General features: G+C 41.5%; 2 protein-coding genes across 3 annotated transcripts in view; one reads left to right on the top strand and one right to left on the bottom strand.

Moving 5' to 3' along the window:
* The window catches only part of LOC126100179 (uncharacterized), a 278,089-nt gene extending 276,199 nt beyond the window's left edge, over positions 1 to 1,890 (top strand). For both annotated transcript variants that reach the window (XM_049910739.1, XM_049910738.1), the window contains one exon: positions 335 to 1,890. In XM_049910739.1, coding sequence (XP_049766696.1) covers positions 335 to 679 — 345 coding nt within the window. In that variant the 3' untranslated portion in view covers positions 680 to 1,890. The remainder of the gene's footprint in view (positions 1 to 334) is intronic.
* Positions 1,731 to 25,395, bottom strand: part of LOC126100178 (squamous cell carcinoma antigen recognized by T-cells 3) — a 77,044-nt gene continuing 53,379 nt past the window's right edge. The window contains exons 12-16 of the mRNA XM_049910737.1: positions 18,739 to 18,953; positions 18,194 to 18,341; positions 17,857 to 17,990; positions 5,683 to 5,840; positions 1,731 to 2,049 (exon numbers count right to left, since the gene is read on the bottom strand). Coding sequence (XP_049766694.1) covers positions 1,845 to 2,049; positions 5,683 to 5,840; positions 17,857 to 17,990; positions 18,194 to 18,341; positions 18,739 to 18,953 — 860 coding nt within the window. The 3' untranslated portion in view covers positions 1,731 to 1,844. The remainder of the gene's footprint in view (positions 2,050 to 5,682; positions 5,841 to 17,856; positions 17,991 to 18,193; positions 18,342 to 18,738; positions 18,954 to 25,395) is intronic.

Genomic DNA, 25,395 nt, shown 5'->3' with positions numbered 1-25,395 from the left:
GAATGGACAGGAAGCTGGAAGCTATTTACCTGACAATTTGCAGTTTCATCACTACTCGGGGCATAAAATAACGCTTTTCACATATCTTACTAAATGAAAAGGTGCCCTAAAAAGTAAGAGCAACAGACGAGTTCCTTTTACTTTATCATATAATCTCCGAGTAAAACACTTCATACCTCTCTTGACTTTTTTAGTGATACACAGAGGAAAATGCTGATTTGGCTGCTGAAAATCCATATACGATACAAACATCACTCTTTCTTATTTCTTACAGAGCAGCTCTCTTATTTACCTTACATTCAGTTAAATAATTACAAATTTACTTTGCCAACAGGAAGAATTCCGTGCTTGTGCTGATGTTTCAATCGATTCTGGCGAAGGCACTGTTGAAACAGAGACAACCGAGACCTTGGAGACATCTGGAACGACTGTACCAGCCACAGGGGTTACAACGCCAACACCCGAGACAGTCGCTGTCGAGCGCTGGCTGGTTGTTTCTATTGTGCTCGCTACGCTTGTTGGAGTGTGTGCTATCATTGCATTGCTCTACCTGTATTTCTACCATGCTCGTGATACAGTCAAACGATGGCTGGCACGCAAGCAGCCCATTCCACCTCCGAGGACACGCAAACATCTGCACCAGCAGCAACAAGAAGAGAGGCTGCAGCAAGAGGCATAGGTTGCATGAACAATGCGAACCAATACGGTCCTTTTCTACTGTGCTTATACTGAGCATAATGTTTGTTTATATTCCTTCCCTGATTTGACAGCAGTGATTTTCACAATTTCCTCCACCCACAAGACACCTATTCAGTACTCTTTATTGAAGGAGGAAATATCCCAAATGAAAATGTAATGTGACTCCATGCAAAAATTATGGGAAGCCATTTTTTTCACAATACTATGTTTGTTACATGCATACGATAATTAATTAATTATAGAAAAATGAACATGAGACTGACTGTAAGGCTGTCTCACTGTTGTGAACAAACTGGACAATACTGCTTTTAAAAGATAGATTCTGCTCCACCTATCCATGAATACCACAAGTTTGTATTTATTTTTGTGGTGTTGAAACATCTTGTCTGAGTACAAATACTGAAACATGGAAAGATGATGGAGTGTTGTTAATGAATTAAGTTATATTGTTTCTAAGATTATTGGATTATACCTTTTCATAGTCTGAATTCACAAAGAAAGTGTGTTTCTTATTCATTTATGCATAAGAATCACTGAAATGGTTACTGTCACCATTCAAGAAGCACAACTGTAGCAGTACTGTGCTGCTGCTATATTCAATGTACGGAAGACAAACTAGAAGTTAAATAGAAAAACGGTGGGTTTAAAAATGAAAAAGTTTCAATGAAACAAAATATCTCTAAATCTGAGCAAAACTTGGGTTAATAGTCAATTGCTTATCATAAATTAAATTACGCTATAACTGTTGAAAATTGTACAATGTCAATAATTCTAATTTATGAGAACAGTGAAGATAAAAAATCAACTGAGTACTAAAAACATTACAAACCATTTCTTTCTTACACAAAAATAAAAGTAAGAAGTTCTAAAAATGCACTGCTTCAGGTATATTCTGTAACTGAGAGAGTTGTGTGTTGTACATATTGTTATAAATAAATATTTAATTTTTTATGAAAGTGTTTGTTGTAATGGTTCTTCACTGCAACACATACCAGCACAATGAAATGAATCATTGCAATAAATAAAAACTGTTTTATGAAAATAACCAATGTTTAATACTATCTTCTTAAAACACAAATAGAATAGCTATATGGTAGCAGAAGTTTAATCTGCTAGAATTGAGGGGGAATATAATAACAAATCGTTCAAGATTTTTTCCCCGATAAGAGGAACTGCCTAAAATCTGCATTAGTCATAGGCTTTTGAGTTTCACCGTTTGTGACTGGAGCAGATGAAGAGGAGGAAGAAGAAGCTGAGCTTGATCTTGAGCTTGAGGCAGCTGCAGTTGTCCCTTTAGAAAGCTGTACAGATCTTGGGAACATTGCCATTTTCCTCATGCTGAGACCACGACTGAAACATAGTGTCAAATAATTCAGTTTGCAACATTCCTACTTCTGAACATTTTATGTTATAAAATCTTCAGCTAACGAAGCTAACAGCTACCTAGCCAAAGCTACATATATATTCCCCAAGTCACAGATCAGTGTGTGATGGAGGGCACTTCGTAACAAACTTATTTGATTCAGAAACTGAGTGAAGGAAAATATCATTATCATTTATCGAGTGATACCCATGTGAGGCGTACGATGGACACAGAAGAATAGTTACCGAGTTTACCTAAAATTCCCCACCAGGATTTCAAAGGAACAATGTCACTTTTCTTCCAAAAATTTGCATTTAAGTTAACATCCATGCAACATTTTTATACCAATTTGTTACAATACTACAGCACTTTTGTCTCTGAATTCCATCAACATCTCCTGACAGGTGTATTTCACATAAATCCAAACTGGGCAGTGTTCTAGAATTGATTGCACTACTGTCTTGAATGTGTTTTCCTAAGAGATGACTTGTGCTTAACCTCAGAAAATTTAAATCTGGATGGCTTCATGAAGATATGAGTCCCACTCCTCATAAATGTCATGCCAGTGCCTTATCCACTACACCATCTCACTTGAGTGTTTTCTCATAATCCTGCCAGCAAATCTGCAGTCTGCCTTCCCTACAACTGATTTCCTTGTTCATTCCATTTCATACTGCTCATAGTGTAGCCCTCATGTTTACAAACAAATTGACAAGCACGAAACTTTAATTACTAATCAGGTAACTGAAAGCTGTCAGGTTCTTCCTATTGTCTATAGGCATTATCTTGCAGGTATCCATATAAAGACAGAGCTGTCATTCACTAAAAGTGGAAATATTGTGTAAATTGCCCTGCATTTCTCTACAGTCTTCCAACATTTTCCTGCAGCCAACTGAATTGTCAATGAATAATCTGAGAATGCTGTTTGACCTGTGTGATTAACTGTTTGTGTGTATTGAGAATATTTAAAACTCCTAATATACGTCCATAAGGAGTAGCCAAGGCCACTTTAATTTTTGATGAAGATGTTCCACCTAATATAATGTACTACATTCTACTAGTAAAAAATTCTTTCAATCAATCACATATTTCAGAAGGCACTCCATATAAGTGGCAATGCTGTTAAGAAATCTCAAAAAATGGAAACTAACTGCAAGTACTTTCAATATGAAAAACAACAGCTCTAAAGTGAAAAACGCATCAGTGTCCACTAAAACTCTTATTAGATTTTTGTCTTAAATTCACTCTGGAAAATACATTACTCCTTGTTATTACATTAATGGGGAAAAATCACAAAAAAATAAACAATATAAAATAAAATAAAAGAAGTAGAGTAATGAAATTTCTGGAATACGTGTGTCTAGGTGGCATGTGTAAGTGATTAACATTGAAAAGTCACAGTTTAACGCAAGCATGCAAGCCACTGCAAATATGAAATGCTGGTGCATTAATAACCAGTGTAACTGCCAGAGTGTTGAATTCAAGCAAACAAATGTCCATGCGTTAGGTGCCGGATGTCAGTTTGTGGGACGGAGTTACACGCCTGTCACACCTGGACAATACAGAGATGATTAATGTTGTACGTGGAGGACACTGGAGTCGTCACCCGATGATATCCTGTATGTGCTTGACTGGAGATCGATCTGGTGATCAAGCAGGCCAAGGCAACTTGTCAACACTTTGTAGAGCATGTTGGGTTGCAACAGCAGTATGTGGACAGTACTACACTGTTGGAAAACACCCCTTGGAATGCTGTCCATAAATGGCTACACAACAAGTCAACTCACAAAACTGACGTACAAATTTGCAGTCAGCGTGCTCCTACAGCTGCCATATGAAACTGTACCCTTGACCACGACTCAAGGTGTAGGTCCAGTGTGTCCAGCACACATACGGGTTATTTGCAGGTCCTCATCCTGCTAGCCAGCACACAGTCATCAGTGGCATCAAGGCTGAACAAGCTTTCATCAGAAAACACAATGGACCTCCACCCTGCCCTCCAATGAGCTCTCACTTCACATCACTGAAGTTGCAAATGGCAGTGGTTTGGGGTTGGCGGAATGCATGCTACATGGCGTCTGGATCGGAGCTGTATTAGATGTGGCCACTTTGTAACAGTCTGTTACATCACTGTGGTACCATCTGCTGCTCAAATTTCTGCTGCAGATGCAGTACAATGCACCAGAACCAAACGCCAAACACAAGGGTATTCCCTCTCGGTAGTGCCATGTAGTTGTTTGAAGGCCCGGTCTTCTTCCGACTGTACATTCTCGTGACCACAGCTGCCAGCAATCATGTACAGTGGCTACACTCCTGCCTTCTGCATTATCGCAAAAGGAACATCCGGCTTCTCACAGCTCTGTTACACGAACATTTAAACTCGGTGAGGTGTTAATAATGGTGTCTTTGTTGCCTTAAAGGTATTCTAGTCTAACATCAACTCACCACACCTAATCACAAAAGTAACTAATGCTCATGACCTACACAGTGTCTATATTAAGCAAATCTGATTTGCATCCTCATAGTGGTGCTATTAGCACCAGTCTTATGCAAATAGTGCAAAATTTTAATAGAGCATATTTCAGATGTAGAAATATGCCTACCAACTTTTGTTTATGTCTCACAGCTCCTTCTTGGTGATGCAGTTTTTTTCCGTCAATGTATTTATCGAGACTCTCATGCATATTCAGCTCTGTTTACAAAAGGGGCACAAGAACAGACACAGAATCACAGTCCAATATCCCCAATGTCCATTTCTCGCAGGATCCTAGAACACTACCCTTGAGGGGTGGGGAGAAAGAAGATTCTTTGTCCCCATCCCCCTCCCTGACACAATGCCTACACAATACTTTACATTTAACACACTGCATAAAATAACATGTTTTGTCTAGGCTATTATCAGAGTCACGATGAATAACTTTTATACTCAGAAAATGTCAATGCTATGTGTACTTCCAAGAATATTGGTAAGTGCACTTGTCTGTGGTACATAAAAGTACACTTAGCATTATTGTGGTGATGCATAATAAAAGTTTGCTCAACTTGAATCTGTTGATGGCCTAGGTGGAAATATATTATTGCATGTAATAAAAATTGTGATCTAGACCAAACACTGAAATAAAATATGATTGAGAAGATGCGGTAGCAGCACCCTGACTGCAAATTTGTACGTCAATTTTGTGAGTCGACTTGTTGTGTTGCCATTTATGGACAGCATTCCAAGGGGTGTTTTCCAACAGCGTAGTACCGTCCACATACTGCTGTTGCAACCCAACATGCTCTACAAAGTGTTGACATGTTGCCTTGGCCTGCTTGATCACCAGATCGATCTCCAGTCGAGCAAATACAGGATATCATCGGGTGACGACTCCAGTGTCCTCCACGTACAACATTAACCATCTCTGTATTGTCCAGGTGTGACAGGCGTGTAACTCCGTCCCACAAACTGACATCTGGCACCTAACGCATGGACATTTGTATGCTTGATTTCAACATTCTGGCAACAACTCAAATTAAGCTGCTTGATTACAGATACAAAGATGATTATCATTGACTGAAACTGGTAACTATCGCAATCAAAGACTGGAATAAAGAATACTTTCTGTTAATTAGTCACTTACGGCTTTACAGCTTCAGAAGCAATAGGTGCCACTAGTTCTGCTGCTGTTGGGGCTGCGCCCTTGTCTCTCTTCTCTGGTGGTCTACTGAAGGCCACAGAGATAGTATGACCTGCAACAGTCATTGTATCTGTTGCCTGAAGTGCACGTGCTGCAGAAGCCTGCAAAAAAAGTGAAATGGTATCAGACATTTGAATAAGGGGAGGTAGTAGCCCTGAATCTTATCTAAATTTACATTTTCACATTTGCTAAACAATACCTGCAGGAGAGTGCCTGCTACCAGTGTTATTTCTTTCCCTACACATTTTATTCATAGATGATTCTGGTGTACACTTAGGTACACATTCAAATCCCTAATTTTGTCACTGTAATCCTTGTGTGGTATTTATGGAGATGAACATATATGTCCTCACGATATTTTGTGAACATATATGTCCTCACGATATTTTGTGAAAATATGAGGATCACTTTTTAAGTTGTAACAAAAACAATAAAAGAAAATATTTTTTTTTGGTACATTGTTTTATTGTTGCTCAAAATATTCACCCTTAAAATTCACCTTTAAATTTTTGCAGGCATTCAAACCAATTTTTCACTCATGCTTTTGGAAGGAATTATTTGTGTTGCAGCATTTTTAAAGGTAATTGGTGGCCTGATACCCTTCCTGATGCCACCACTCTGCTCCGGGGCAGAATTTGTGCATCCAATCCTTCCATGTCCCGAGTAAATCTCATGTTCAAGTGTCAGAATGTTTTATAAATGTTTGCATATTGTGAATATGAGGTGAGATGGGGGAACCAGTCTAGTATTTACCTTACTGGTTGTGAGGAAACTGCCTAAAAACCACATTGAGGCTGGCCGCCTCACCAGTCCTCATCATTAACAAAAAAGGCAGATTTAAGCTGGGACAGGCTCACCTCCCTATATTCTGGAAGAGGCACATTAATGCACTTGGGTATCTTTGCGGGTGAGCATTTCTTATAAGAATTGACACAAGCCTGTTCCCAAGCTTTGGCCAAGTTGTGTGAAATACACTCCTGAAAATGGAAAAAAGAACACACTGACACCGGTGTGTCAGACCCATCATACTTGCTCCGGACACTGCGAGAGGGCTGTACAAGCAATGATCACACGCACGGCACAGCGAACACACCAGGAACCGCGGTGTTGGCCGTCGAATGGCGCTAGCTGCGCAGCATTTGTGCACCGCCGCCGTCAGTGTCAGCCAGTTTGCCGTGGCATACAGAGCTCCATCGCAGTCTTTAACACTGGTAGCATGCCGCGACAGCGTGGACGTGAACCGTATGTGCAGTTGACGGACTTTGAGCGAGGGCGTATAGTGGGCATGCGGGAGGCCGGGTGGACGTGCCACCGAATTGCTCAACACGTGGGGCGTGAGGTCTCCACAGTACATCGATGTTGTCGCCAGTGGTCGGCGGAAGGTGCACATGCCCGTCGACCTGGGACCGGACCGCAGCAACGCACAGATGCACGCCAAGACCGTAGGATCCTACGCAGTGCCGTAGGGGACCGCACCGCCACTTCCCAGCAAATTAGGGACACTGTTGCTCCTGGGGTATCGGCGAGGACCATTTGCAACCGTCTCCATGAAGCTGGGCTACGGTCCCGCACACCGTTAGGCCGTCTTCCGCTCACGCCCCAACATCGTGCAGCCCGCCTCCAGTGGTGTCGCGACAGGCGTGAATGGAGGGACGAATGGAAACGTGTCGTCTTCAGCGATGAGAGTCGCTTCTGCCTTGGTGCCAATGATGGTCGTATGCGTGTTTGGCGCCGTGCAGGTGAGCGCCACAATCAGGACTGCATACGACCGAGGCACACAGGGCCAACACCCGGCATCATGGTGTGGGGAGCAATCTCCTACACTGGCCGTACACCACTGGTGATCGTCGAGGGGACACTGAATAGTGCACGGTACATCCAAACCGTCATCGAACCCATCGTTCTACCATTCCTACACCGGCAAGGGAACTTGCTGTTCCAACAGGACAATGCACGTCCGCATGTATCCCGTGCCACCCAATGTGCTCTAGAAGGTGTAAGTCTACTACTCTGGCCAGCAAGATCTCCGGATCTGTCCCCCATTGAGCATGTTTGGGACTGGATGAAGCGTCGTCTCACGCGGTCTGCACGTCCAGCACGAACGCTGGTCCAACTGAGGCGCCAGGTGGAAATGGCATGGCAAGCCGTTCCACAGGACTACATCCAGCATCTCTACGATCGTCTCCATGGGAGAATAGCAGCCTGCATTGCTGCGAAAGGTGGATATACACTGTACTAGTGCCGACATTGTGCATGCTCTGTTGCCTGTGTCTATGTGCCTGTGGTTATGTCAGTGTGATCATGTGATGTATCTGACCCCAGGAATGTGTCAATAAAGTTTCCCCTTCCTGGGACAATGAATTCACGGTGTTCTTATTTCAATTTCCAGGAGTGTATATGGGAAACCTTCTTTTTCGCAGCTAAATGTTCACACAACATAGAATGTTCCGAACCTTTGTTGTGCCTATGGGCACCTCCACCTTACAGTAAGTCACATGCCAGTTTTCTTCAGTCTTTTTGCGTACAATGTGAATGATTTTGAAACAGATTTTGGTTGAAGTTTACAAAATTCATGAAGCCATTAAATTTGTCATTGATGGCTGCACAACCACAATGAAATTCCGCAAACCAATTGTAAACAGTCTTTTCTGAATGTGATAAATTTGAACAGAGCAATTCAAAGGATTTTGTTGAGTTGAGTCTTTATACGAATATCCCAAGAAAAAATGGAAATTTCCAGTTTTTCACAACAATGTTCCTTTAATCACTCACCATAAACAAACTAATTGACAATTTCTGAGTTGTCACCAACATAAAAATAACAAATTATAAATTTTAAAAGAACAGTAACGTCATGTCAGTAGAACTTAGGATTTCTCTGTTTGAACATCAAACTGATTGTTATCTTATGAGGAAGTTCACAATTTCATAACCAAAGAAAGAAATATGACATGTTGTATAAGGAGGCAACAGAGTGCTAAACTACCATAATACCTGTATAAAAGTGGCACAGATGAAATTTAGCTTTCTATGTTCTATGCGTAGTTTGCATATACTGAGTGCTGTTTGCCTTAGGAAAAATTAGGTCTTTTGCAAACTAATAGGAATGATATATTCTGCTTCTTTATGGGGAAAGCAGAAGGAATGCTAAAAGTACAGTGAAGTTGTGTGTACGAAGGTGCCTTGACGTGCAGTGTACAAAAAGAATAATAAATTAGCAAATAGGCAAAAATGTAAGGCACTGGAATTCTATATAAAAGGTAAGGGGCAAACCTCCAATGAAAGGAGTGAATGAAATAGATGTACCAGCAACTGTGTCACATAATCCATATGTTAGCTCCTGAAAAATTGCCATTGAATCCAGAATACATTATTCCAGTGTTGTTTGCATTTTGCACCTGTATCATGTGTCACTTCATCAGAAGATTAACCACTGGAATTATAGAATAAGCATGAAATTCTGACATTAATTTCTGATGTGATATCAGAACAAAAGATTCTTTCTTCAAAGAATTCTAAAGATGAAGCAAACATTACAAGCAGTTGAAATTCGAATATTACGAAACATGCATTATAGGGCTGCTGAGAATCCAAACTGGCTGAGACGGTCTGAACATCAACAAACATTACAAGCTGTGGAAATCTGAATATAAGAAACATGCATTATAAGGCTACTAAAGATCAGTGGCAGTGGCATGTGAATTTTCTGTGTGGGATTACTGATCTATACTTTACTGAAGAAAGCTTAATGGGCAACAGACAGGGTTTTCTTTTTTTTTATCTAACTGCTACCAGCTTTCCTAGAGGAAGCACAACTAGGAATATACAGATATATATGAAACCAGCATGATGGATGCCAGGCTCATTACTCTCTTGTGGCTAGCAAAACCCTCACTTAACTCTTCCCTGGTTGCTGGACGGGATGTGAAAACATTACCAGCTGGCCTGTACATTCACCTGATTTGATGCCACTGGACATTTTTCCCTGAAGGTGAGTCTATGTATGAGTTCTGATGACCCAAAAGTATTTAAAGTATTGTGTTGATGCAGTGTGTGCAACATTATAAAAGGAATATTTTCAATCTGTCAAGAAATAATTGCATCAGTTACTGCAAATGTGTACTGTCAAAGACATGATGTCATAAATGAATAGCTATGGAAATGCCTGTCACTAGTTTCATTTATTTATTTGCTTATTTTTGGATGATGATGTAATTCTACAATGTAAATGTGTACCTCAAAATTAAACTCATGTTATTTCCTTGTTCAAATGAAATTATTATTCAACAATCTCTATAGCACAATTTCCAAAGTACAAATCAATTCAGTTTGTGACAATCAGCTTGTGTTCAAGGCTCTGGCAGATACAATGGCAGAACTGCTATGGTACAGTAACTGTTGCATCATCATTAGATGCTACATGTTCTTTCTTCCAGTTGGGGTGTCAATTCAACTACATGTAACTATGTGTGATTAGTATAAGTTCTGAAATAAACTTTTTTCCAACTATTCAAAATCTGTAATCAGCCTCTCTTAATTGCATCAAGCTGGAGTTCTCCACCAGCTAGACACAACTGTTCCGTCCCACAATACCACCTTCAGCATACGGCAGCAATCAGTATGACATTCAAAATAGATAAACCTCAAGTTCTAAATTTTGTAATTTCTCTGAAATAATGTAACATATTTCAGAGAGTGAAATATGGTTGAATTTGTCTCTTCCAAATCTATGATACAAGAAACAGAAATTAACATATAGAGTAGATACCAACACCTCTGTAATTAATAAAGTTATGACAGGATACTATACTTCATTTTGTGATGTCTTCTTTACAATTCATATGAGTGAAAACAGAATCATACCTTAAACAGTTGCAGTTCACTAGATCAAAGGCCAGAATCAAATTCCTAAACAGACTTTCTTTTCTGTACTATCAGAGGAGGGGAAGACTGAGTTTAACATCCCGTGCACTCTCAGAATTATAGTTTTGTATCTGCAGTAACTCGCACAGTGATTACCACATTACTAAGCATCCCCATCTCCGGCAATTCATCCAGCAGTGGCTACTGCCGCTCGTTTGGCCGCTACTCAAAAGTATGCATGGTTGACATGTGGCCATTCAAACAACATTACACCATTTCTGCATCACCGTCAAGGCTCATTAGCCATTCCAGGTTGGCCACTAGTAACAGCACCTGCTTCTCTAAATGAACATGTCGATGCTCAGTGTGCCAACTGGCACCCATTTGAACTATGGCAGCTTACTTGGACTGTGGACTAAGCTCCAAGCTTCACTACATTAGCTGCTCTATAATGATTGTATTCTTGTACTCTGCACTATGACTAGCTTGGGTCTACTACTGGACTTTGTTTTAGATTATTGTCTTTGGATCAATATTTGCCAGTGCTTGTACTTTTAGTGTAAATAAATGTTATCACTGTGGGCTGTGTCTTACGAGAAGAAAAACTTCTTAGCCAAGATTGCAATAAAATGCTGTATTGTGGATGACCAGTTTCGGTAAAACTATGTTACCGGCATCAGATCTCTGTACAGATTATTATCAACACCATGTGCCAGATGCAGACAAAATCTTTCCGTTAAATCTCCAAATGCACTAAATATGACATGAATGATGTGTTGGCATGTCAAAAGTAAAAGTTAAAATTACTATGTACACAAGTCACAATATTGCATCCAGTATTTCTTCTCTAAGAAAGTAAATACAGATTGCTCCTTCACACACAGTATGAGTAAATCAATGGAGCTTAGTGTGCTCTGTTTTTTCAAACAGAACATTCAAGAGAGGCAGATATGAACGATGATAAACAGTGCCATCAGGAAATAGTGCTCTGATATTACAAAGTTTAGAATCAGTGCCATGATTTTTCTTAACACATCACAGATGATATGCCTTCAGCAGAAAATGTACTTCAAAGCCTTCTTCAAAGCCAGTTGGAAAACCTGTCACAGATAGAACAAATTCGGCAAGCCACATCACTACATTGGGAAGATTTTTTTCCCAGTAGTTGCAGATTGCACCAGCATCTACAGCCGGCCAACCCACTGCTGTTCCCACCATGTGAGGAATCAGTGGAGGACTGGGAATCATAAATAAAAGGGGCTCCAGCAACACTCTGAAGCTTTTCAGGTAAATAATGCCAACACTATCAAAGCTCTATTCTTATCTTGGACCAAGCTACAAACTTATAGATTTTAATGTAAACTGGCCCCACTCACTGAACCCTCTCAGTTGTCATTTGAGGAAATGTGCAATTTACTAATCATATACTACCACCAGCATGCACATATGATTGCATCTCAGGTAGAATTTTACCAAAGTAAATAATACACTAATCAACGCACAGGGAGTACGTAGGTGGCAGAACTGAATGGCCTTAGTCAATAGTGTCATTTCATCACTTCTGGAACATAAGGAATCATATGCTGACATAACAGTAAGGGGTATCATTATCTGTTCTGCCCCACATAAAGATGTTGGTCATCAAGCTGTAAGCTTGATGTCTATCACTTGAACAAGTTCTAGCCTCGCACAGGATTTCAAAGTTTTGCTTGCAGCAGACCAGCAATTAGAAAGATTGGCGACCAATGAAGCTGCCGGCACAACAGGTGGCAGTTTCAGGCACCAGTAGACTTGGATGATGCAGAAGTAGCGGCAGTGCTGCCCGCCCATAAACAAGCCCCAACTCATGCATGTGCTGCAACAGGAAAAGTCAGAGCACTGTCTGCTTCCATCTTGCTCAGCATGTTTTAAGAAACGTTCCTGGGAAGACTGTCCCTACTGTTGGGCAAATTACCACAAGTGCAGTAAGTCAAGACACTTTGCAGCAGTGTGTCAGTCTTCCACCCTTCAGTCTTGGCAGCTGCAAGAACAGCCTATGGACATAAACTTGATTACTGCCAGCACTTAAAAAAAAAAAATCATGGTGCACATCAATGCTCAAACAGTGCAGTTGCAAGCACTGGTGCTGGCACTTCGCTTATCAGTACACAAATGTAATTGAAAATTGACACACCTCCTGTCTCCAGCAACTCGACACTTAGTAAACTACAACAAGCAAACCATTTCTATCAAAAGTCAATTCACAACTGACAGCACATACAAAAGTGTCGTTCGGCAATTAATTTTTCTGGTACAAAATGGCAGTTCGGCAGAAAACCTATTTGGTCTTGACACCTTCATATCATTTGGTTTTATGATCACAGATAGTGTTGATTTGGTATCAGATGAAGTACCTTTTCAGGACTCAGGTATTATGCAAGGAATCTGCTGACATCTCTCCTGAACTTGGTTCTGCATGCTCAAATCTTCCACTCATTCTCATTTTTGCAGAGTGTGTCCTGTCCCACTAGCTCTCTGCCACCAAGTTAAAGAAGAATTTAAGAGACTAACACAACTGGATGTTATTGCACCGAATACATATAGTCTGGCATTCATCAAGAAGCATTCAGAAAATTGATTATATGGTGACTTCAAAACATCAGTAAATGCACAGACCCATATGGATTTGTATCCAATACCACATCCAGATGAATTAATGGCCATATTTGCTGATAGGAGATATTTCTGGGAAACTGATTAGGGCAAAACCTATCTGTAACTTCCATTTGATGAGTTGCAGCAGCTCCTGGTAGTCAACACTCCTTTTGGCCTGTTTAAATAAAGTGCTTATATTCAAGATCGCAAGTGCTGCCGTCATGTTTCCATGGTTTCTTGATCAAATAAGTATCAATTATCTTGATGACATCATAGTAACAAAAACTTCCACTGAGGTGCATCTCCGGAATCTTCTGTTCCACACACATGACACAGTGTAGGTTTATAGTGTAATCTTGGCAAATCTCAGTTCTTTCAGCCACCAATTGAATACCTGGGACATGTAATTTCGAAAGAAAACATCAAATCGACAACCACTAATGTGGAAGAAATCCCAGCACTATCTTGGCCAAAGAATGTCAAGAAACTGTTGTCTTTTCTTTGGATAGTTTCTTATGACAATAAGTTCATCCCCAGCGTTTCCAAGATCGCTCATCCATTGAATCAACTATGAAAAAATCAGACCCATATACCTTTTACAGCCTGGCAAACAGTTGGTAGTGGCAGCTGATGTCTTGGACTACCGGATTGAGGCTGTCCTTGCACATCAGTGCTCTGATGGGACTGAGCAAGCAATAGCTTACACCTCCAAGACAATGACAGCAGCTCAAAGAAATTATTTCCAAATTGAAAATGAGGCCTTAGCCATTGTAATACACTCAATAAATTTCACATCTTCATGTACGGGGTGAAGTTTCATCTGATAATGGACCAAAAGCTGCTCATTTCCCTATTCTGCCCATCATCAAGGCTCTCTGATAAAATGGCTTACAGACTGCAGCAATGGGCACTCTACTTTAGCAGATAAAATTATGAAATTCATTTTTGTACCACAGATAAACATGAAAATGCATATGTCGTCTCTTGGGTTGGGCTGGATTGGGTTGGGTTGGTTGGGGGAGGAGACCAAACTGCAAGGTCTCTTTGGATTAGGGAAGGACGGGGAAGGAAGTCAGCCATGCCCTTACAAAGGAACCATCATGCCATTTGCCTGAAACAGTTTAAGGAAATCACGGAAAACCTAAATCAGGATGGCCAGACGTGGGACTGAACTGTCGTTCTCCTGAATGCGAGTCCAGTGTTATAACCACTGTGTCACCTCGCTCGGTCCATCCTCTCTTGGCTACCAATTAACCTAGATCTATTATTCAACAAAGAAGAGATCCTGTGTTCCTACCTCGATGAGGAGGCACAGCTCACAAGCGATACATTTCCCATTACGAGCAATTTCATCACAGCAGCCATGTGTGCGGAACCCATCTTACAACATGTGAATCTCAACATTCTGTTGGGGTGGCCAGAGTAGCTGTCACAAAGGCATATCCACATTATCAATATTTTCAGCTACAAAAACAGTTGCAATTGAGTGATGGTGTTGTGCTCCTGGCTATGGAATATGCGTCACCACGAGTATTCATACTCCTCTCATTACGGAATGACATTCTGCGGTTTTTCCATGTCGACCATGTGGGGGGATGCACGATGGAGTGACCAGAACCAAAAAACTGGTGCAACGTCAGGATGTCAGGTATACATGCCAGGAATCAGCAATGACACAGGACAGTTGGTCCAGTCATGCAACGAATACATCAAACAGCAAGTAGCTCCCAGGACGACGTCCTCTCAATGGCCTAAGTCTGCACCCTGAAAACGAGTCCACTTGGACTTCGATGGCCCCTTTCTAGGAACAAACTGGCTCATTGTGATTGACGCATATTTCCATTTACCATATATGCTCAGCCTCAGATCCATGACAAGGGACAGTACTGTCACATCCTATCAAAAATCTTTTCTATAGAAAATCTTCCCCAGACTTTGATGACGTACAATGGTCCCCAGTTTTTATCACACACCTTTATGAACTTCTGTGCAACCAGCTTTTCACCTACAATCAAATAGTGAAGTTGAACGTCTGGTGCACACCTTTAAATCTCTGCTCAAGTACATCAGTGACTGTTGGGCAGAAGATGCTTAAACTGTTTTTAAGTTTTTAGAGACCCACACTCACAGATGACAGGAGTCTGGCAGAGCTTCTGCTACGTTGCCACTAACAATGCACGATGATTCACCTGCTGACAAAAGCTCTGCACCTGGGGCCAGCACTACCAGTGCCATAATTCTGTTCAGGGACCATTGTCTGGGTACATGCATTTGGTCGTCAGGACAGTTGGGTACCCGAAGCCATCCAGCAACATGGACAAAAGGTGTTTATGCAGCAGATGGGGTACAAGTAAGTCCCTGCCACCTCAACCTACCTGCAGCTGCCATCACCTCCAGCAGTTACAACCCCCTCACCAGTGGACAATCCCTCTCCTACCCTTTCCCCTCACCTCCGGTCTCACCCATCCGGGCAACCCCCTCTCTTTTCCTCACCCTATACTGCCCATGCCTTCTGAGCCAGGAGTCTCACACACAATATGTTCCAAGCCCTGGCAGGTGTCGACTACTTCAGCTCAGCCATCAGCAGAGGGCCTGACTGCCATCACGCAGCAGCCCCCTCACCCCAATTCTCCAGGCTCCAGTCATCACATGGAGCGCAGCAGCACACTGGACCTCCACCTCGGGAACCGTGCCTGGCGTCGCCACACTCCTACCCTTCTGTGGTGCAGTGGGGTCCCAGGATGTGGAGATTGAATCACTAGCACTGGCGGCACAGCAGGCACCCTTTTCAGAACTCCTGTACCTCCATCTGTGCAGCGCCCTCCCCTATCTGGGCCACTTATGACCCTACAGCTCCTAACCAGCAAGGAGGGAGCTGGTGGCGGCTCCACCATCTGATAGTACCACGGACATTGCATTCATGGAGGCCTATAAGAGTGACAAGTGTAATAGTTTTTACAGCTAGTTTTTACAGCTGCCAACAAGTTGCCTCTCTCCGGCAGCAACTCGTCCAGCAGTGGCTACTGCCACTCGACTGCCCGCTACTTGAAGTACACACAGTTGATGAGTGGCTGCGTAAACATCATCATATCATTTCCCTCCCACCTCACCACACTACATCATCAAGGTCTTCCGTTGGCCACGGCCTCCATTCCAGATCAACCACCAGCAATAGCACCTGCTCCCCTGTAGCAAGTCTGCAATACTGATATGCATGCTTATGCTACAGCACGCCAATTGGCACCCATTTGAATACAGCAGTTTACTTATGCCAAAGACTGAGATCCATGCTTCACTTTGTTAGTTGCTCTGGAATGACCATCTTCTAGTACCCTGTGCTACAACTATCTTGGATCTACTACTGGACTTCCTTTTGGATTACTCTCTTTCGACCAACTTTTGGTGATAATAAATGTTATCGTTACCAGTTGTTCCACTTTGTAGTAGTCACTACTGTATTTATTGTTTCTATGGACTATAGGCCTTGATCACATGGCTCTTTACGTTTCTTCCCTCTTCGACACAGCATACTTATAAAGTATTTTCATAGCTGATTATAAACCTGATTTTGGAAAATTCTTCCATGGAATCTTAAGGGCTTCCCTTGGCATGATGCATGACTTTTCTATATATTTCACATTAACCTTTGTTGAAGCAACCCAGTTATCCACCAGCCCATTGTTTCCTTCTGACATCCAGTTTCTGCTATAAAACATACTGAAATGGAGTTTACACAACAGTTTCGATTACCAGATACAAACTATCATATTCAAGTATAAAATGTAGTTCAGAATTCTACAGCAAACTGGTGATGATAATACAGAATATTTATGTGGATTGGTTTTACAACATTTATTTAACAATGGGAACAACTTAGGCTTTGTAAATACACATCTTGGATTTTCCAGTGGAAGACACAGTGGAGGTCCCACAATATTTCATTGAAATAACCATACGATATCTTCAGGTGGAGGCTGTTGCTGTGTTCTTAGTGTGATAAATTCTGTCACCACTGTCAAACAAGCATCACAGGTTGCTTCTTGCAGCAATGTACACAGCAACCACCACCATATGATGATGTCAAACAGTTATTTTGATGAAATATTGTGGGACTTGGGAGAATTTTATCCAGCAGTAAACCTGAGCAGAGTATTTGCAACAGATTTGCCAGGAAGGCTTTCTTGCAACTGCACACAATAATTTTCACTGCAAGAGTAGACAGAGCCATGAAGTGTACCATGAATAGTGTGTATTCACTACTAAGCCTGAAAGGAAATACAGTGAGTCAGCATGTTGCTTTTTCTGTTTAGAGATTATAGTTACCTTCTAGTTCAGCAGAGAAACAACCACTATATATACAGATAATGGAAAATATTTGGGAAAGATGTAACTTTTCAGAAACCCACTCACAAATTATTAAAACAAAGAAAACGAATCATTTGGGACATCACATGATACTGAAACATATTGTATATTGCCAGTTATTGTGTGTGTGTGTGTGTGTGTGTGTGTGTGTGTGTGTATGTGTGTGTGTGTGTGTGTGTGAGAGAGAGAGGGGAGGGGTAGATAAATAAAAAAGCAAATGCTGTGATGAAAGACTTTACAGCACAAAAATATTACCTGATCCTCAAACTCTACATAGGCGAGGCCTTTAGAGTGGCCATTCCTATACGTAACAAGGCGAACTTCTTTCAGTGCACCATATTGCTTGTAAATTTCTTCTAAATCTTCTTTTGTTGTTGAGAAGGCTAGTCCTAGAAAAACAGAATTTTGAAATACTGTGGAATCACCAATAAATAACAGAATGACTTTAATAAAAAAATAAAATAAAATAAAATAAAAAACCTTACACATAGCTATGAAATTAAAACATGTGAAAATTATGAAGTGAACTGGAGTTACAGATCTGAGTTGGGAGCATGGTATTATATCAGTAATACTGCATTAATATACAAACCTTTAACAAAAAGTTTATTCTTCTCCAGACCAGTATTGTACTTGAAGACAGGTTTGCGTGTGTGTTTATCAGGATCACATTTTGACACAAACACAGGCCTATTATTCAATGGTGTCCTGTCCTTTTTCAAAGCTTCTGATGCTTCAGCCTAAAATATTGATAAAATAAATTATTTTTATATAGATGTGATTTTCTGAAAATTCTATCTGGTAAACAGTACAAGAAAACTAAAAAACCTGCATTCATCATACATTGTTGCACTGCAATACTTTCTAATTCAACTCCACACTAACCAATATGGTTAGTTTTTCACAAAGAGTTTTATAATAATAATAATTAGACAATTGTGCATGTTACAAGGAGAAACTGAAGCAAGAAAGCAACAATACTCAATTTCCAGTTTTTTATCACTAAACAACTATTTAATTTGTCTTTAATAGACAAAAAATAGCAGGTAGTTCCTGAACCAGTTCTGGAGCATACAACTCTCATCATCAAATGAACATTTTAAATAATGCAGCAGAGGTTTAATGACTGGTACTCACTGTCGTGCTGAATTCAACATAACAGTAGCCTTTAGAACGGCCTTTGTAATCTCGGACAAGACGGAAGTCTGTAATTCTGCCAACACCTTCAAATAATTTCCGCACAGCATCTTCTGTTTCAGTAAATGCGAGGTTACTGACAAATACTGTGCGATCATCCTTGGATGGGTCATGTGGAATGGTAACACCATGACTGTGTTCCTCTGACTCACTTTCTGTGGGAAAGATAAATCATATAATATATCAAATAATTGTTTAAGCACTATGTAACTGTTACATCTGTGAAGGCTCTCCAACTTACAAACATCATTACTGTAATTATCGACACCTTAAATGAATGTCACAATCTTTTCACTTAATGAGGCTGAAGAGCATGCTCAACAAATTTAAAGTTGGTTTCAAGTACTTCAAAAATTTAGTTAATGAACAAACTCGTCTGTCGCACATTTGCCATCATCAGACTCTTTGTCAATCTCTTTCACTATCAACAAATTTGCTAGCCATCACTACAAAGCTTGTTGGCATTAAGCATTAATTGTATATAGTTGACAATCCAGGCTTAGAAATGGTAATGGTTCAAATTAAGTTAATGCTAGTAACATCTTGTGTAAGTGCAGTGTATTTACACTGAACTGTGCCACAGAGATTAATGTGAGAACAATGTTTTTATAACAACATAGGTGCCTTTCAGAGTGTTGTGGTAGAACCATCAGCATCCACAGAAAATTATACAGGGGAAGGAGTGGGGTGGAAGGCTCTAAAATTGTAATTTCTGCATTTAAATGAGTTGGTTATTTTCAAGATGTGTCATGCCACAATAAGTAAATTTTGTAGATGACACAAAAATTTACTGTAACCCAGACAACTGATGGTTATCCACTCACTTCCAGAAGTGCATGAGAGTTCTGTAATGAATAAAAACTCGTGTGTTCCAGATTCCACTGTGGTGCACATCCCTCTCTCTTGCCCCACCTTGCAGACACCTGTGCTTGGATTTGTGTAGGAAATGGACAAACTTGTTACACATTTTGACTGAAGCCATCTTTATTATGAGAATTCTTATAATACTGAAATATGCACTGCATATTAAACTGTTTTACAGTTTCTTTTTCTTTTTTCCGAAACTAATCAGATATGTATTGCCGATTATAGAAGCAATCAGTAACATATAACTTCCAGAGGATCTGAAGTAATAAAACGCTAAGAGGAACAGAATTTAAAAGAGGAAGTATACCACAACATCTTTCTAAGTAATGTCTGCCAGTTCAGGAACACTGTTTATTAAAGTTGAAAGAGGATTGTTCACTGATGTCAAGTCCTAAGTTTAGTCATCTTCTCAATTATAGTTATGATGATTTTAAGTTGTTTTCTCAAACCGTGTTCCAATCTTCAGTTGCCTAGTACGTAGTGAGCTTAATGTTTATGACTCGTGCACAGTCTTGTAAAAGCGCATTGTCACTGAGACTAAGAGGCAAACATTGTTTAAAGTCTTCTACAACTCCTTGGTCCATGGCTTGAATTTTACTTGTATGAGGTATGTTCAGAACTTAAGTGTACTGTGACTATAATTGGCTGTCCTTTTTTTATTTTTTAGTGTTAGCAACAATGAGTGGTGGAGATGGGGTTTCCAGACCAGAAAGAGCATCCCAGGAACATGGCAGCGTGTAAACTCATGTTGTAGTGTCCAGTTGCATGAAAGATGTCACTAAGAAATCCCACAAAGTGGGAGCCAAGTGCTGTGATCTGCTTCCTACTTGTGGAATGAATAACAGGTGCTAAAATTTTTTCGCAAATCAAAATGGTTATGGCGAAGATGTTATGAACAGAGTGAGCGTGTTTAAGTGGTGTAAAAAGTTTGGTGGAGGCAGAACAAACTTTCATGATGAACAGATGAATTGAAGACATTCCATTTTGGCTAATTACTTGGTGTGAAAAATCGAGGAAACTGTCTGTGAAGACCACCGATTGACACTGGATGACATTTCTGCAATGTTTGCACATCACATCACTCTCTTACACGAGACACTCACAGAAATGTTGGGATACTGGAAATTGTGCACAAGATGGGTCCCAAAGCAGCTGACAGAGCAGCATAAGAAAAATTGGGTCATAGCACCCATGAGTTTCTAGAGCAGCTTGAACTGGAAGAGAAGGATTTTCTGAGCTCTATTGTGACTGCTGATGTAACGTTAGTGGCTCATTACATGCCTGAAGCAAAAAGACAGTCATCACAGGGCCTCACACCGATTCCTCATCTGCCAAAAATTCAAAAGCACAATTTCGATGCAAAAGAATCATGGCTTCAGTCTTTTGGGACTGAAAGTGCAGCATTCTGGTCAAATTTCTGCCTCAGGAGACCATCACCACAGAAAGATATGTTACAGGAGGACTTAAAGAAGTTTGTGCCATGGTTCACCAGATGCGTTGAATGGAATGGCAATTGTGTGGAGAAACATTCACCAAGTTTTTCTACAAAAAATACAAAAATCTATTACACTTATTTCCGAACATGCCTCTCGATTTGGATGGGATATACTTTGCAATTATTCTCCCCCTCCCCACTTTAGATATATTTCCACTTTGATGATTTTGGTAGAACACAGGGAGCCTTTTGGGAGAATTTTTACAGTGTTCTTGCCATGCATGTAGGTGCAACTTACAAGTGCAATACACCAAATATTCTGCGTGGCATGGATTTGATAAGTCCTTGATAGATTTCTGCAGGTATGTGGCAACTGATTTCTACGTATAGGTCATGCAGTTACCATAACTGAGCCAGTCAATAGTTTGCGAGTGCAGAGCTGGCACCCGATAGTGTCCCAAAATGTGTTCCACTAGGTTTATACCAGATGAATTTGGTAGCCAAGACATCAACGTAATTCACTACCATGCTCCTCAAACCACTGTGGCAATACTCTGGCCTTGTGACAAGAACCATAGTCTTGCTGGAAGATACCACCATCATCAGGGAACGTGTCAAGCATAAAATGGGTACAATTAGTGTTCACATAGCCTACAGCTGTCATGACTCTGTAACGTGATACTGCCCTCACTGGCCTGCATCCATGGCACTGTGCATATTTTGAGCAGCCAGTCACTTGTATGTGGCAATTCTAGACACAACCGATGATGTGGTTTAACAAGAAACATGATTCATCTGAGCAGGCATTAGGTTTCCATTGATCCAGAGTCCGCTCTCAATGATCACATGCCCACTGCATCATATTTGACAATTTCATTCAATCAAAATTGGAACAAGTAGGAATTGTATGCTGCAGAGTCCCATGGTCCACAATGGGCACTGAATGTGTGCTCTAAAACACGTTTTCATACACCAGCATTGTTTTCCATCATCAGATCTGCCACAATTCGCTGCCTATCCTGCTTTTGTTGCCTACTCATGGTTTCCTTTTCAATTGATGCTCACGACAGTAGCAAGTGAACAGCTGACCAACTTCACCATTCTCGGCTCCTCATTCTCAGGTGTCGGGCTGTAACAATCAGCCCTCTGTCAAAGTCACTTGCCAGTGGATTTCCCCATTTGCGGCCTATGATATCACTAGAATGGTCCCCACTCACCCTGCTTCGCTTATGTAGTTTCCTTACTGTGCCATGTGCCCACAATGCCAGCAAGCAGCACTCAATAAATGTTAGGCTGTCTCATCTGCTCAGACAGTTAACAATGTGAATAATCCCATTTTCCATCATATCTTGAAATTAATCATAACACGGGATAGCTGCTATGCCACCACCAGCTTATGACTTTTCTCCTAAGAATTTTAACTGCTGAATCCCAAATATTATACACCTCTTCAGATTTCTGACCAGAAGTCTACACATACAGTATCTTCACCTTGGACATAATTACAGGATTCGAAATTCACATACTCTATATGTAGATGATGGATCCAGGCATGAATGGGTTCATTAGTTCTCACAGAAGACTTCTTATTTTCTGTAATCACCAAGAGCAGACATAGATTGTTCTCCAATTTAACAGAACTTTTTCTGTTGAGCTGTTCTGTCAGGCTCATTAATAACTCAACACATTTCTTGCCATTACAGTATGTTTCATTGCTTTTAAATTTAACTGCAGCTGTGGTGTCACCACCAGACACCACACTTGCTAGGTGGTAGCTTTAAATCGGCCGCGGTCCATTAGTACATGTCAGACCCGCGTGTCGCCACTGTCAGTAATTGCAGACCGAGCGCCACCACACGGCAGGTCTAGAGAGACGTACTAGCACTCGCCCCAGTTGTACGACGACTTTGCTAGCGACTACACTGACGAAGCCTTTCTCTCATTTGCTGAGAGATAGTTAGAATAAGCTTCAGCTAAGTCCATGGCTACGACCTAGCAAGGTGCCATTAACCATTTCTATAGAGAGTCTCACTTGTATCATCAAGAATGCTGTATACAAATGATGGATTAAAGTTAAGTAGAACCGCAGCTACGTACTTTTCTTTATAGCATTCATAACGTATCCTGTTTCAGACCTCACGCCCGTCTGCGTTAGATTATAGCGTGCATTTCGGCCTCCTCTATCTACAAGGTGTTGGCACATTTGCCAACACATCATTGGCGCCGAGGATTGGTGACGTGCCCACGTTGCATTAATTTTGATAGTAACTTGCTCTGATTTGCTTGTGTCATGGCTTCGCCACACTCTCCAGATGTACTGGCCGAATTTTATCGCTTGCAGAATCAGCAGACGCAGGCGTTATTGGATGCCCTTGGACAGCTCGTCCAGGGTCAACGTGCAATTCAAAACGATGCGGCCGCCGCCGCTTCATCGCTACCGCCGCCACAACATGCTGTTGCACCCCAGTTTAGGCCATACGAGCCAGACCAGGAAACATGGACGGAGTGGTCATGCCAATTTGGATTCCACCTTGCCGCCTACAGAATTCAAGGTAATGAGCGGCAGCCGTTTTTGCTTTCGTGTGTAGGTGTGTCCACCTACCGTGTGATAGTGAAATTGTTTCCCCAACGCGACGTAGCAACTCTGTCCTACGAAGAAATTTTGTCTGCATTGGACGCATATTTCAAAGAAACAGTCAATGTCGTTGCAAAAAGGTATACGTTCTTTCGTACAAAGCGTATGGCCGGTCAGACTAATAGGGAGTGGGTTGCAACATTGCAAGGCCTTACAAGGGATTGTGCTTTTGAATGTGAATGTGGACTCCCTTATTCAGATACTATGGTGCGTGATGCAATTGCGCAAAACGTTTCTGATGTTCGCATAAGGGAACAGATTTTGAAACTAGTCAATCCCTCCCTTCAACAAGTGATAGACATATTGGATAGGCAAGACACACTTGACTTTGCTCAGGAATCATTTGCAGCTTCGCCAGCTGTGTGTCGCATTAACCGGCCCGCCGGGCGCGCTGCACGGAACTGTAAACAGCCTTCGCGCACGCCCACACCGCCTCGTGTGCCGCACAAGCCAGCAAATGCAGTGCTGAAATCATGCCCGCGGTGTGCAACTAGACATTCGCGTGAAAATTGCCCGTCACGCCAAGCTATTTGCTTTTTCTGTAATAAGAAAGGACATGTTCAAAGTGTTTGCCAGAAAAAGCTTAGATCGGACACTACCAACCATTCCAGGCCCTTTGCTTCGCGCCGGAATCGAACCAAGGACACTCCGGCTCGTGAACCTTCGCCCATGGACATTCATGTAGTTAATGCCACTCCGCCCTGTGCTACTCTCTCTAACTGTGACTGTGTTCGTCCCACAACAAGTGTGCGTCGACGTCGACGGAAATCCCGTCACGTCGCAAGTGCTTCTGTACCAGTGTCTGTTCAAGTTGCACAAATCAGTCGCTCTTGTCGTCAGCAGGACAATAAACTTTTTGTAGATTTGGACTTTGCCGGACAAGTGATACCATTCCAGCTCGATACCGGAGCTGCAGTTTCATTGCTCAATCACGCCACGTACAAACAACTGGGCGCACCTCCGTTGCGTGCCGCAAATGTTCAGCTCACTAGTTATTCAGGACAGCATATCCCTGTGTTAGGACAGTGCAGCCTTCTTGCAACATACAAGGGACAAACAAAACTTGTGTCTTTTTACGTCCTTCGTTCTTCTGCTGCAGTGAACTTGTTTGGTTTAGATTTATTTCAGTTGTTTAACTTGTCTATCGTCAATCAGGTCCTATCAGTGAACCAGACTGTGCCTTCAGCCAGTGTTTCTAGTCTATGTGAAGAATTTGCAGACATTTTTGCACCGGGCCTTGGTTGCGCTAAGACCTATGAAGCACATTTGGAACTGAAAGTATACGCGCAACCGAAATTTTTCAGAGCGCGCAATGTTCCCCACGCATTGCGTGATGAGGTTGCAAAAACATTAAACGATTTAGAATCACAAGGTGTAATTGAACGTGTGCAGGCGTCTCTCTGGGCCTCACCCTTAGTAATTTTGCAAAAACCTTCCGGAAAATTGAGACTTTGCGTGGACTTCAAGGCAACTGTGAATCCACAACTTGTGACTGCAACTCTTCCTTTACCCCGGCCGGAAGACCTTTTTGACAAACTGTGCCCGGGAAAATATTTTTCAAAGTTGGACCTAGCAGATGCGTACTTGCAAATACCGGTGGACGAAGAATCCCAGCGCGTATTGGTGGTTAACACGCATCTTGGTTTGTACCGATTAAAAA

This window comes from Schistocerca cancellata, chromosome 9 (assembly GCF_023864275.1).
Source record: "Schistocerca cancellata isolate TAMUIC-IGC-003103 chromosome 9, iqSchCanc2.1, whole genome shotgun sequence".
In the NCBI taxonomy this organism is placed as follows: domain Eukaryota; kingdom Metazoa; phylum Arthropoda; class Insecta; order Orthoptera; family Acrididae; genus Schistocerca; species Schistocerca cancellata.
Note: the sequence above shows the minus strand (reverse complement) of the source record. Positions and strands in the feature narration are given on the sequence as shown.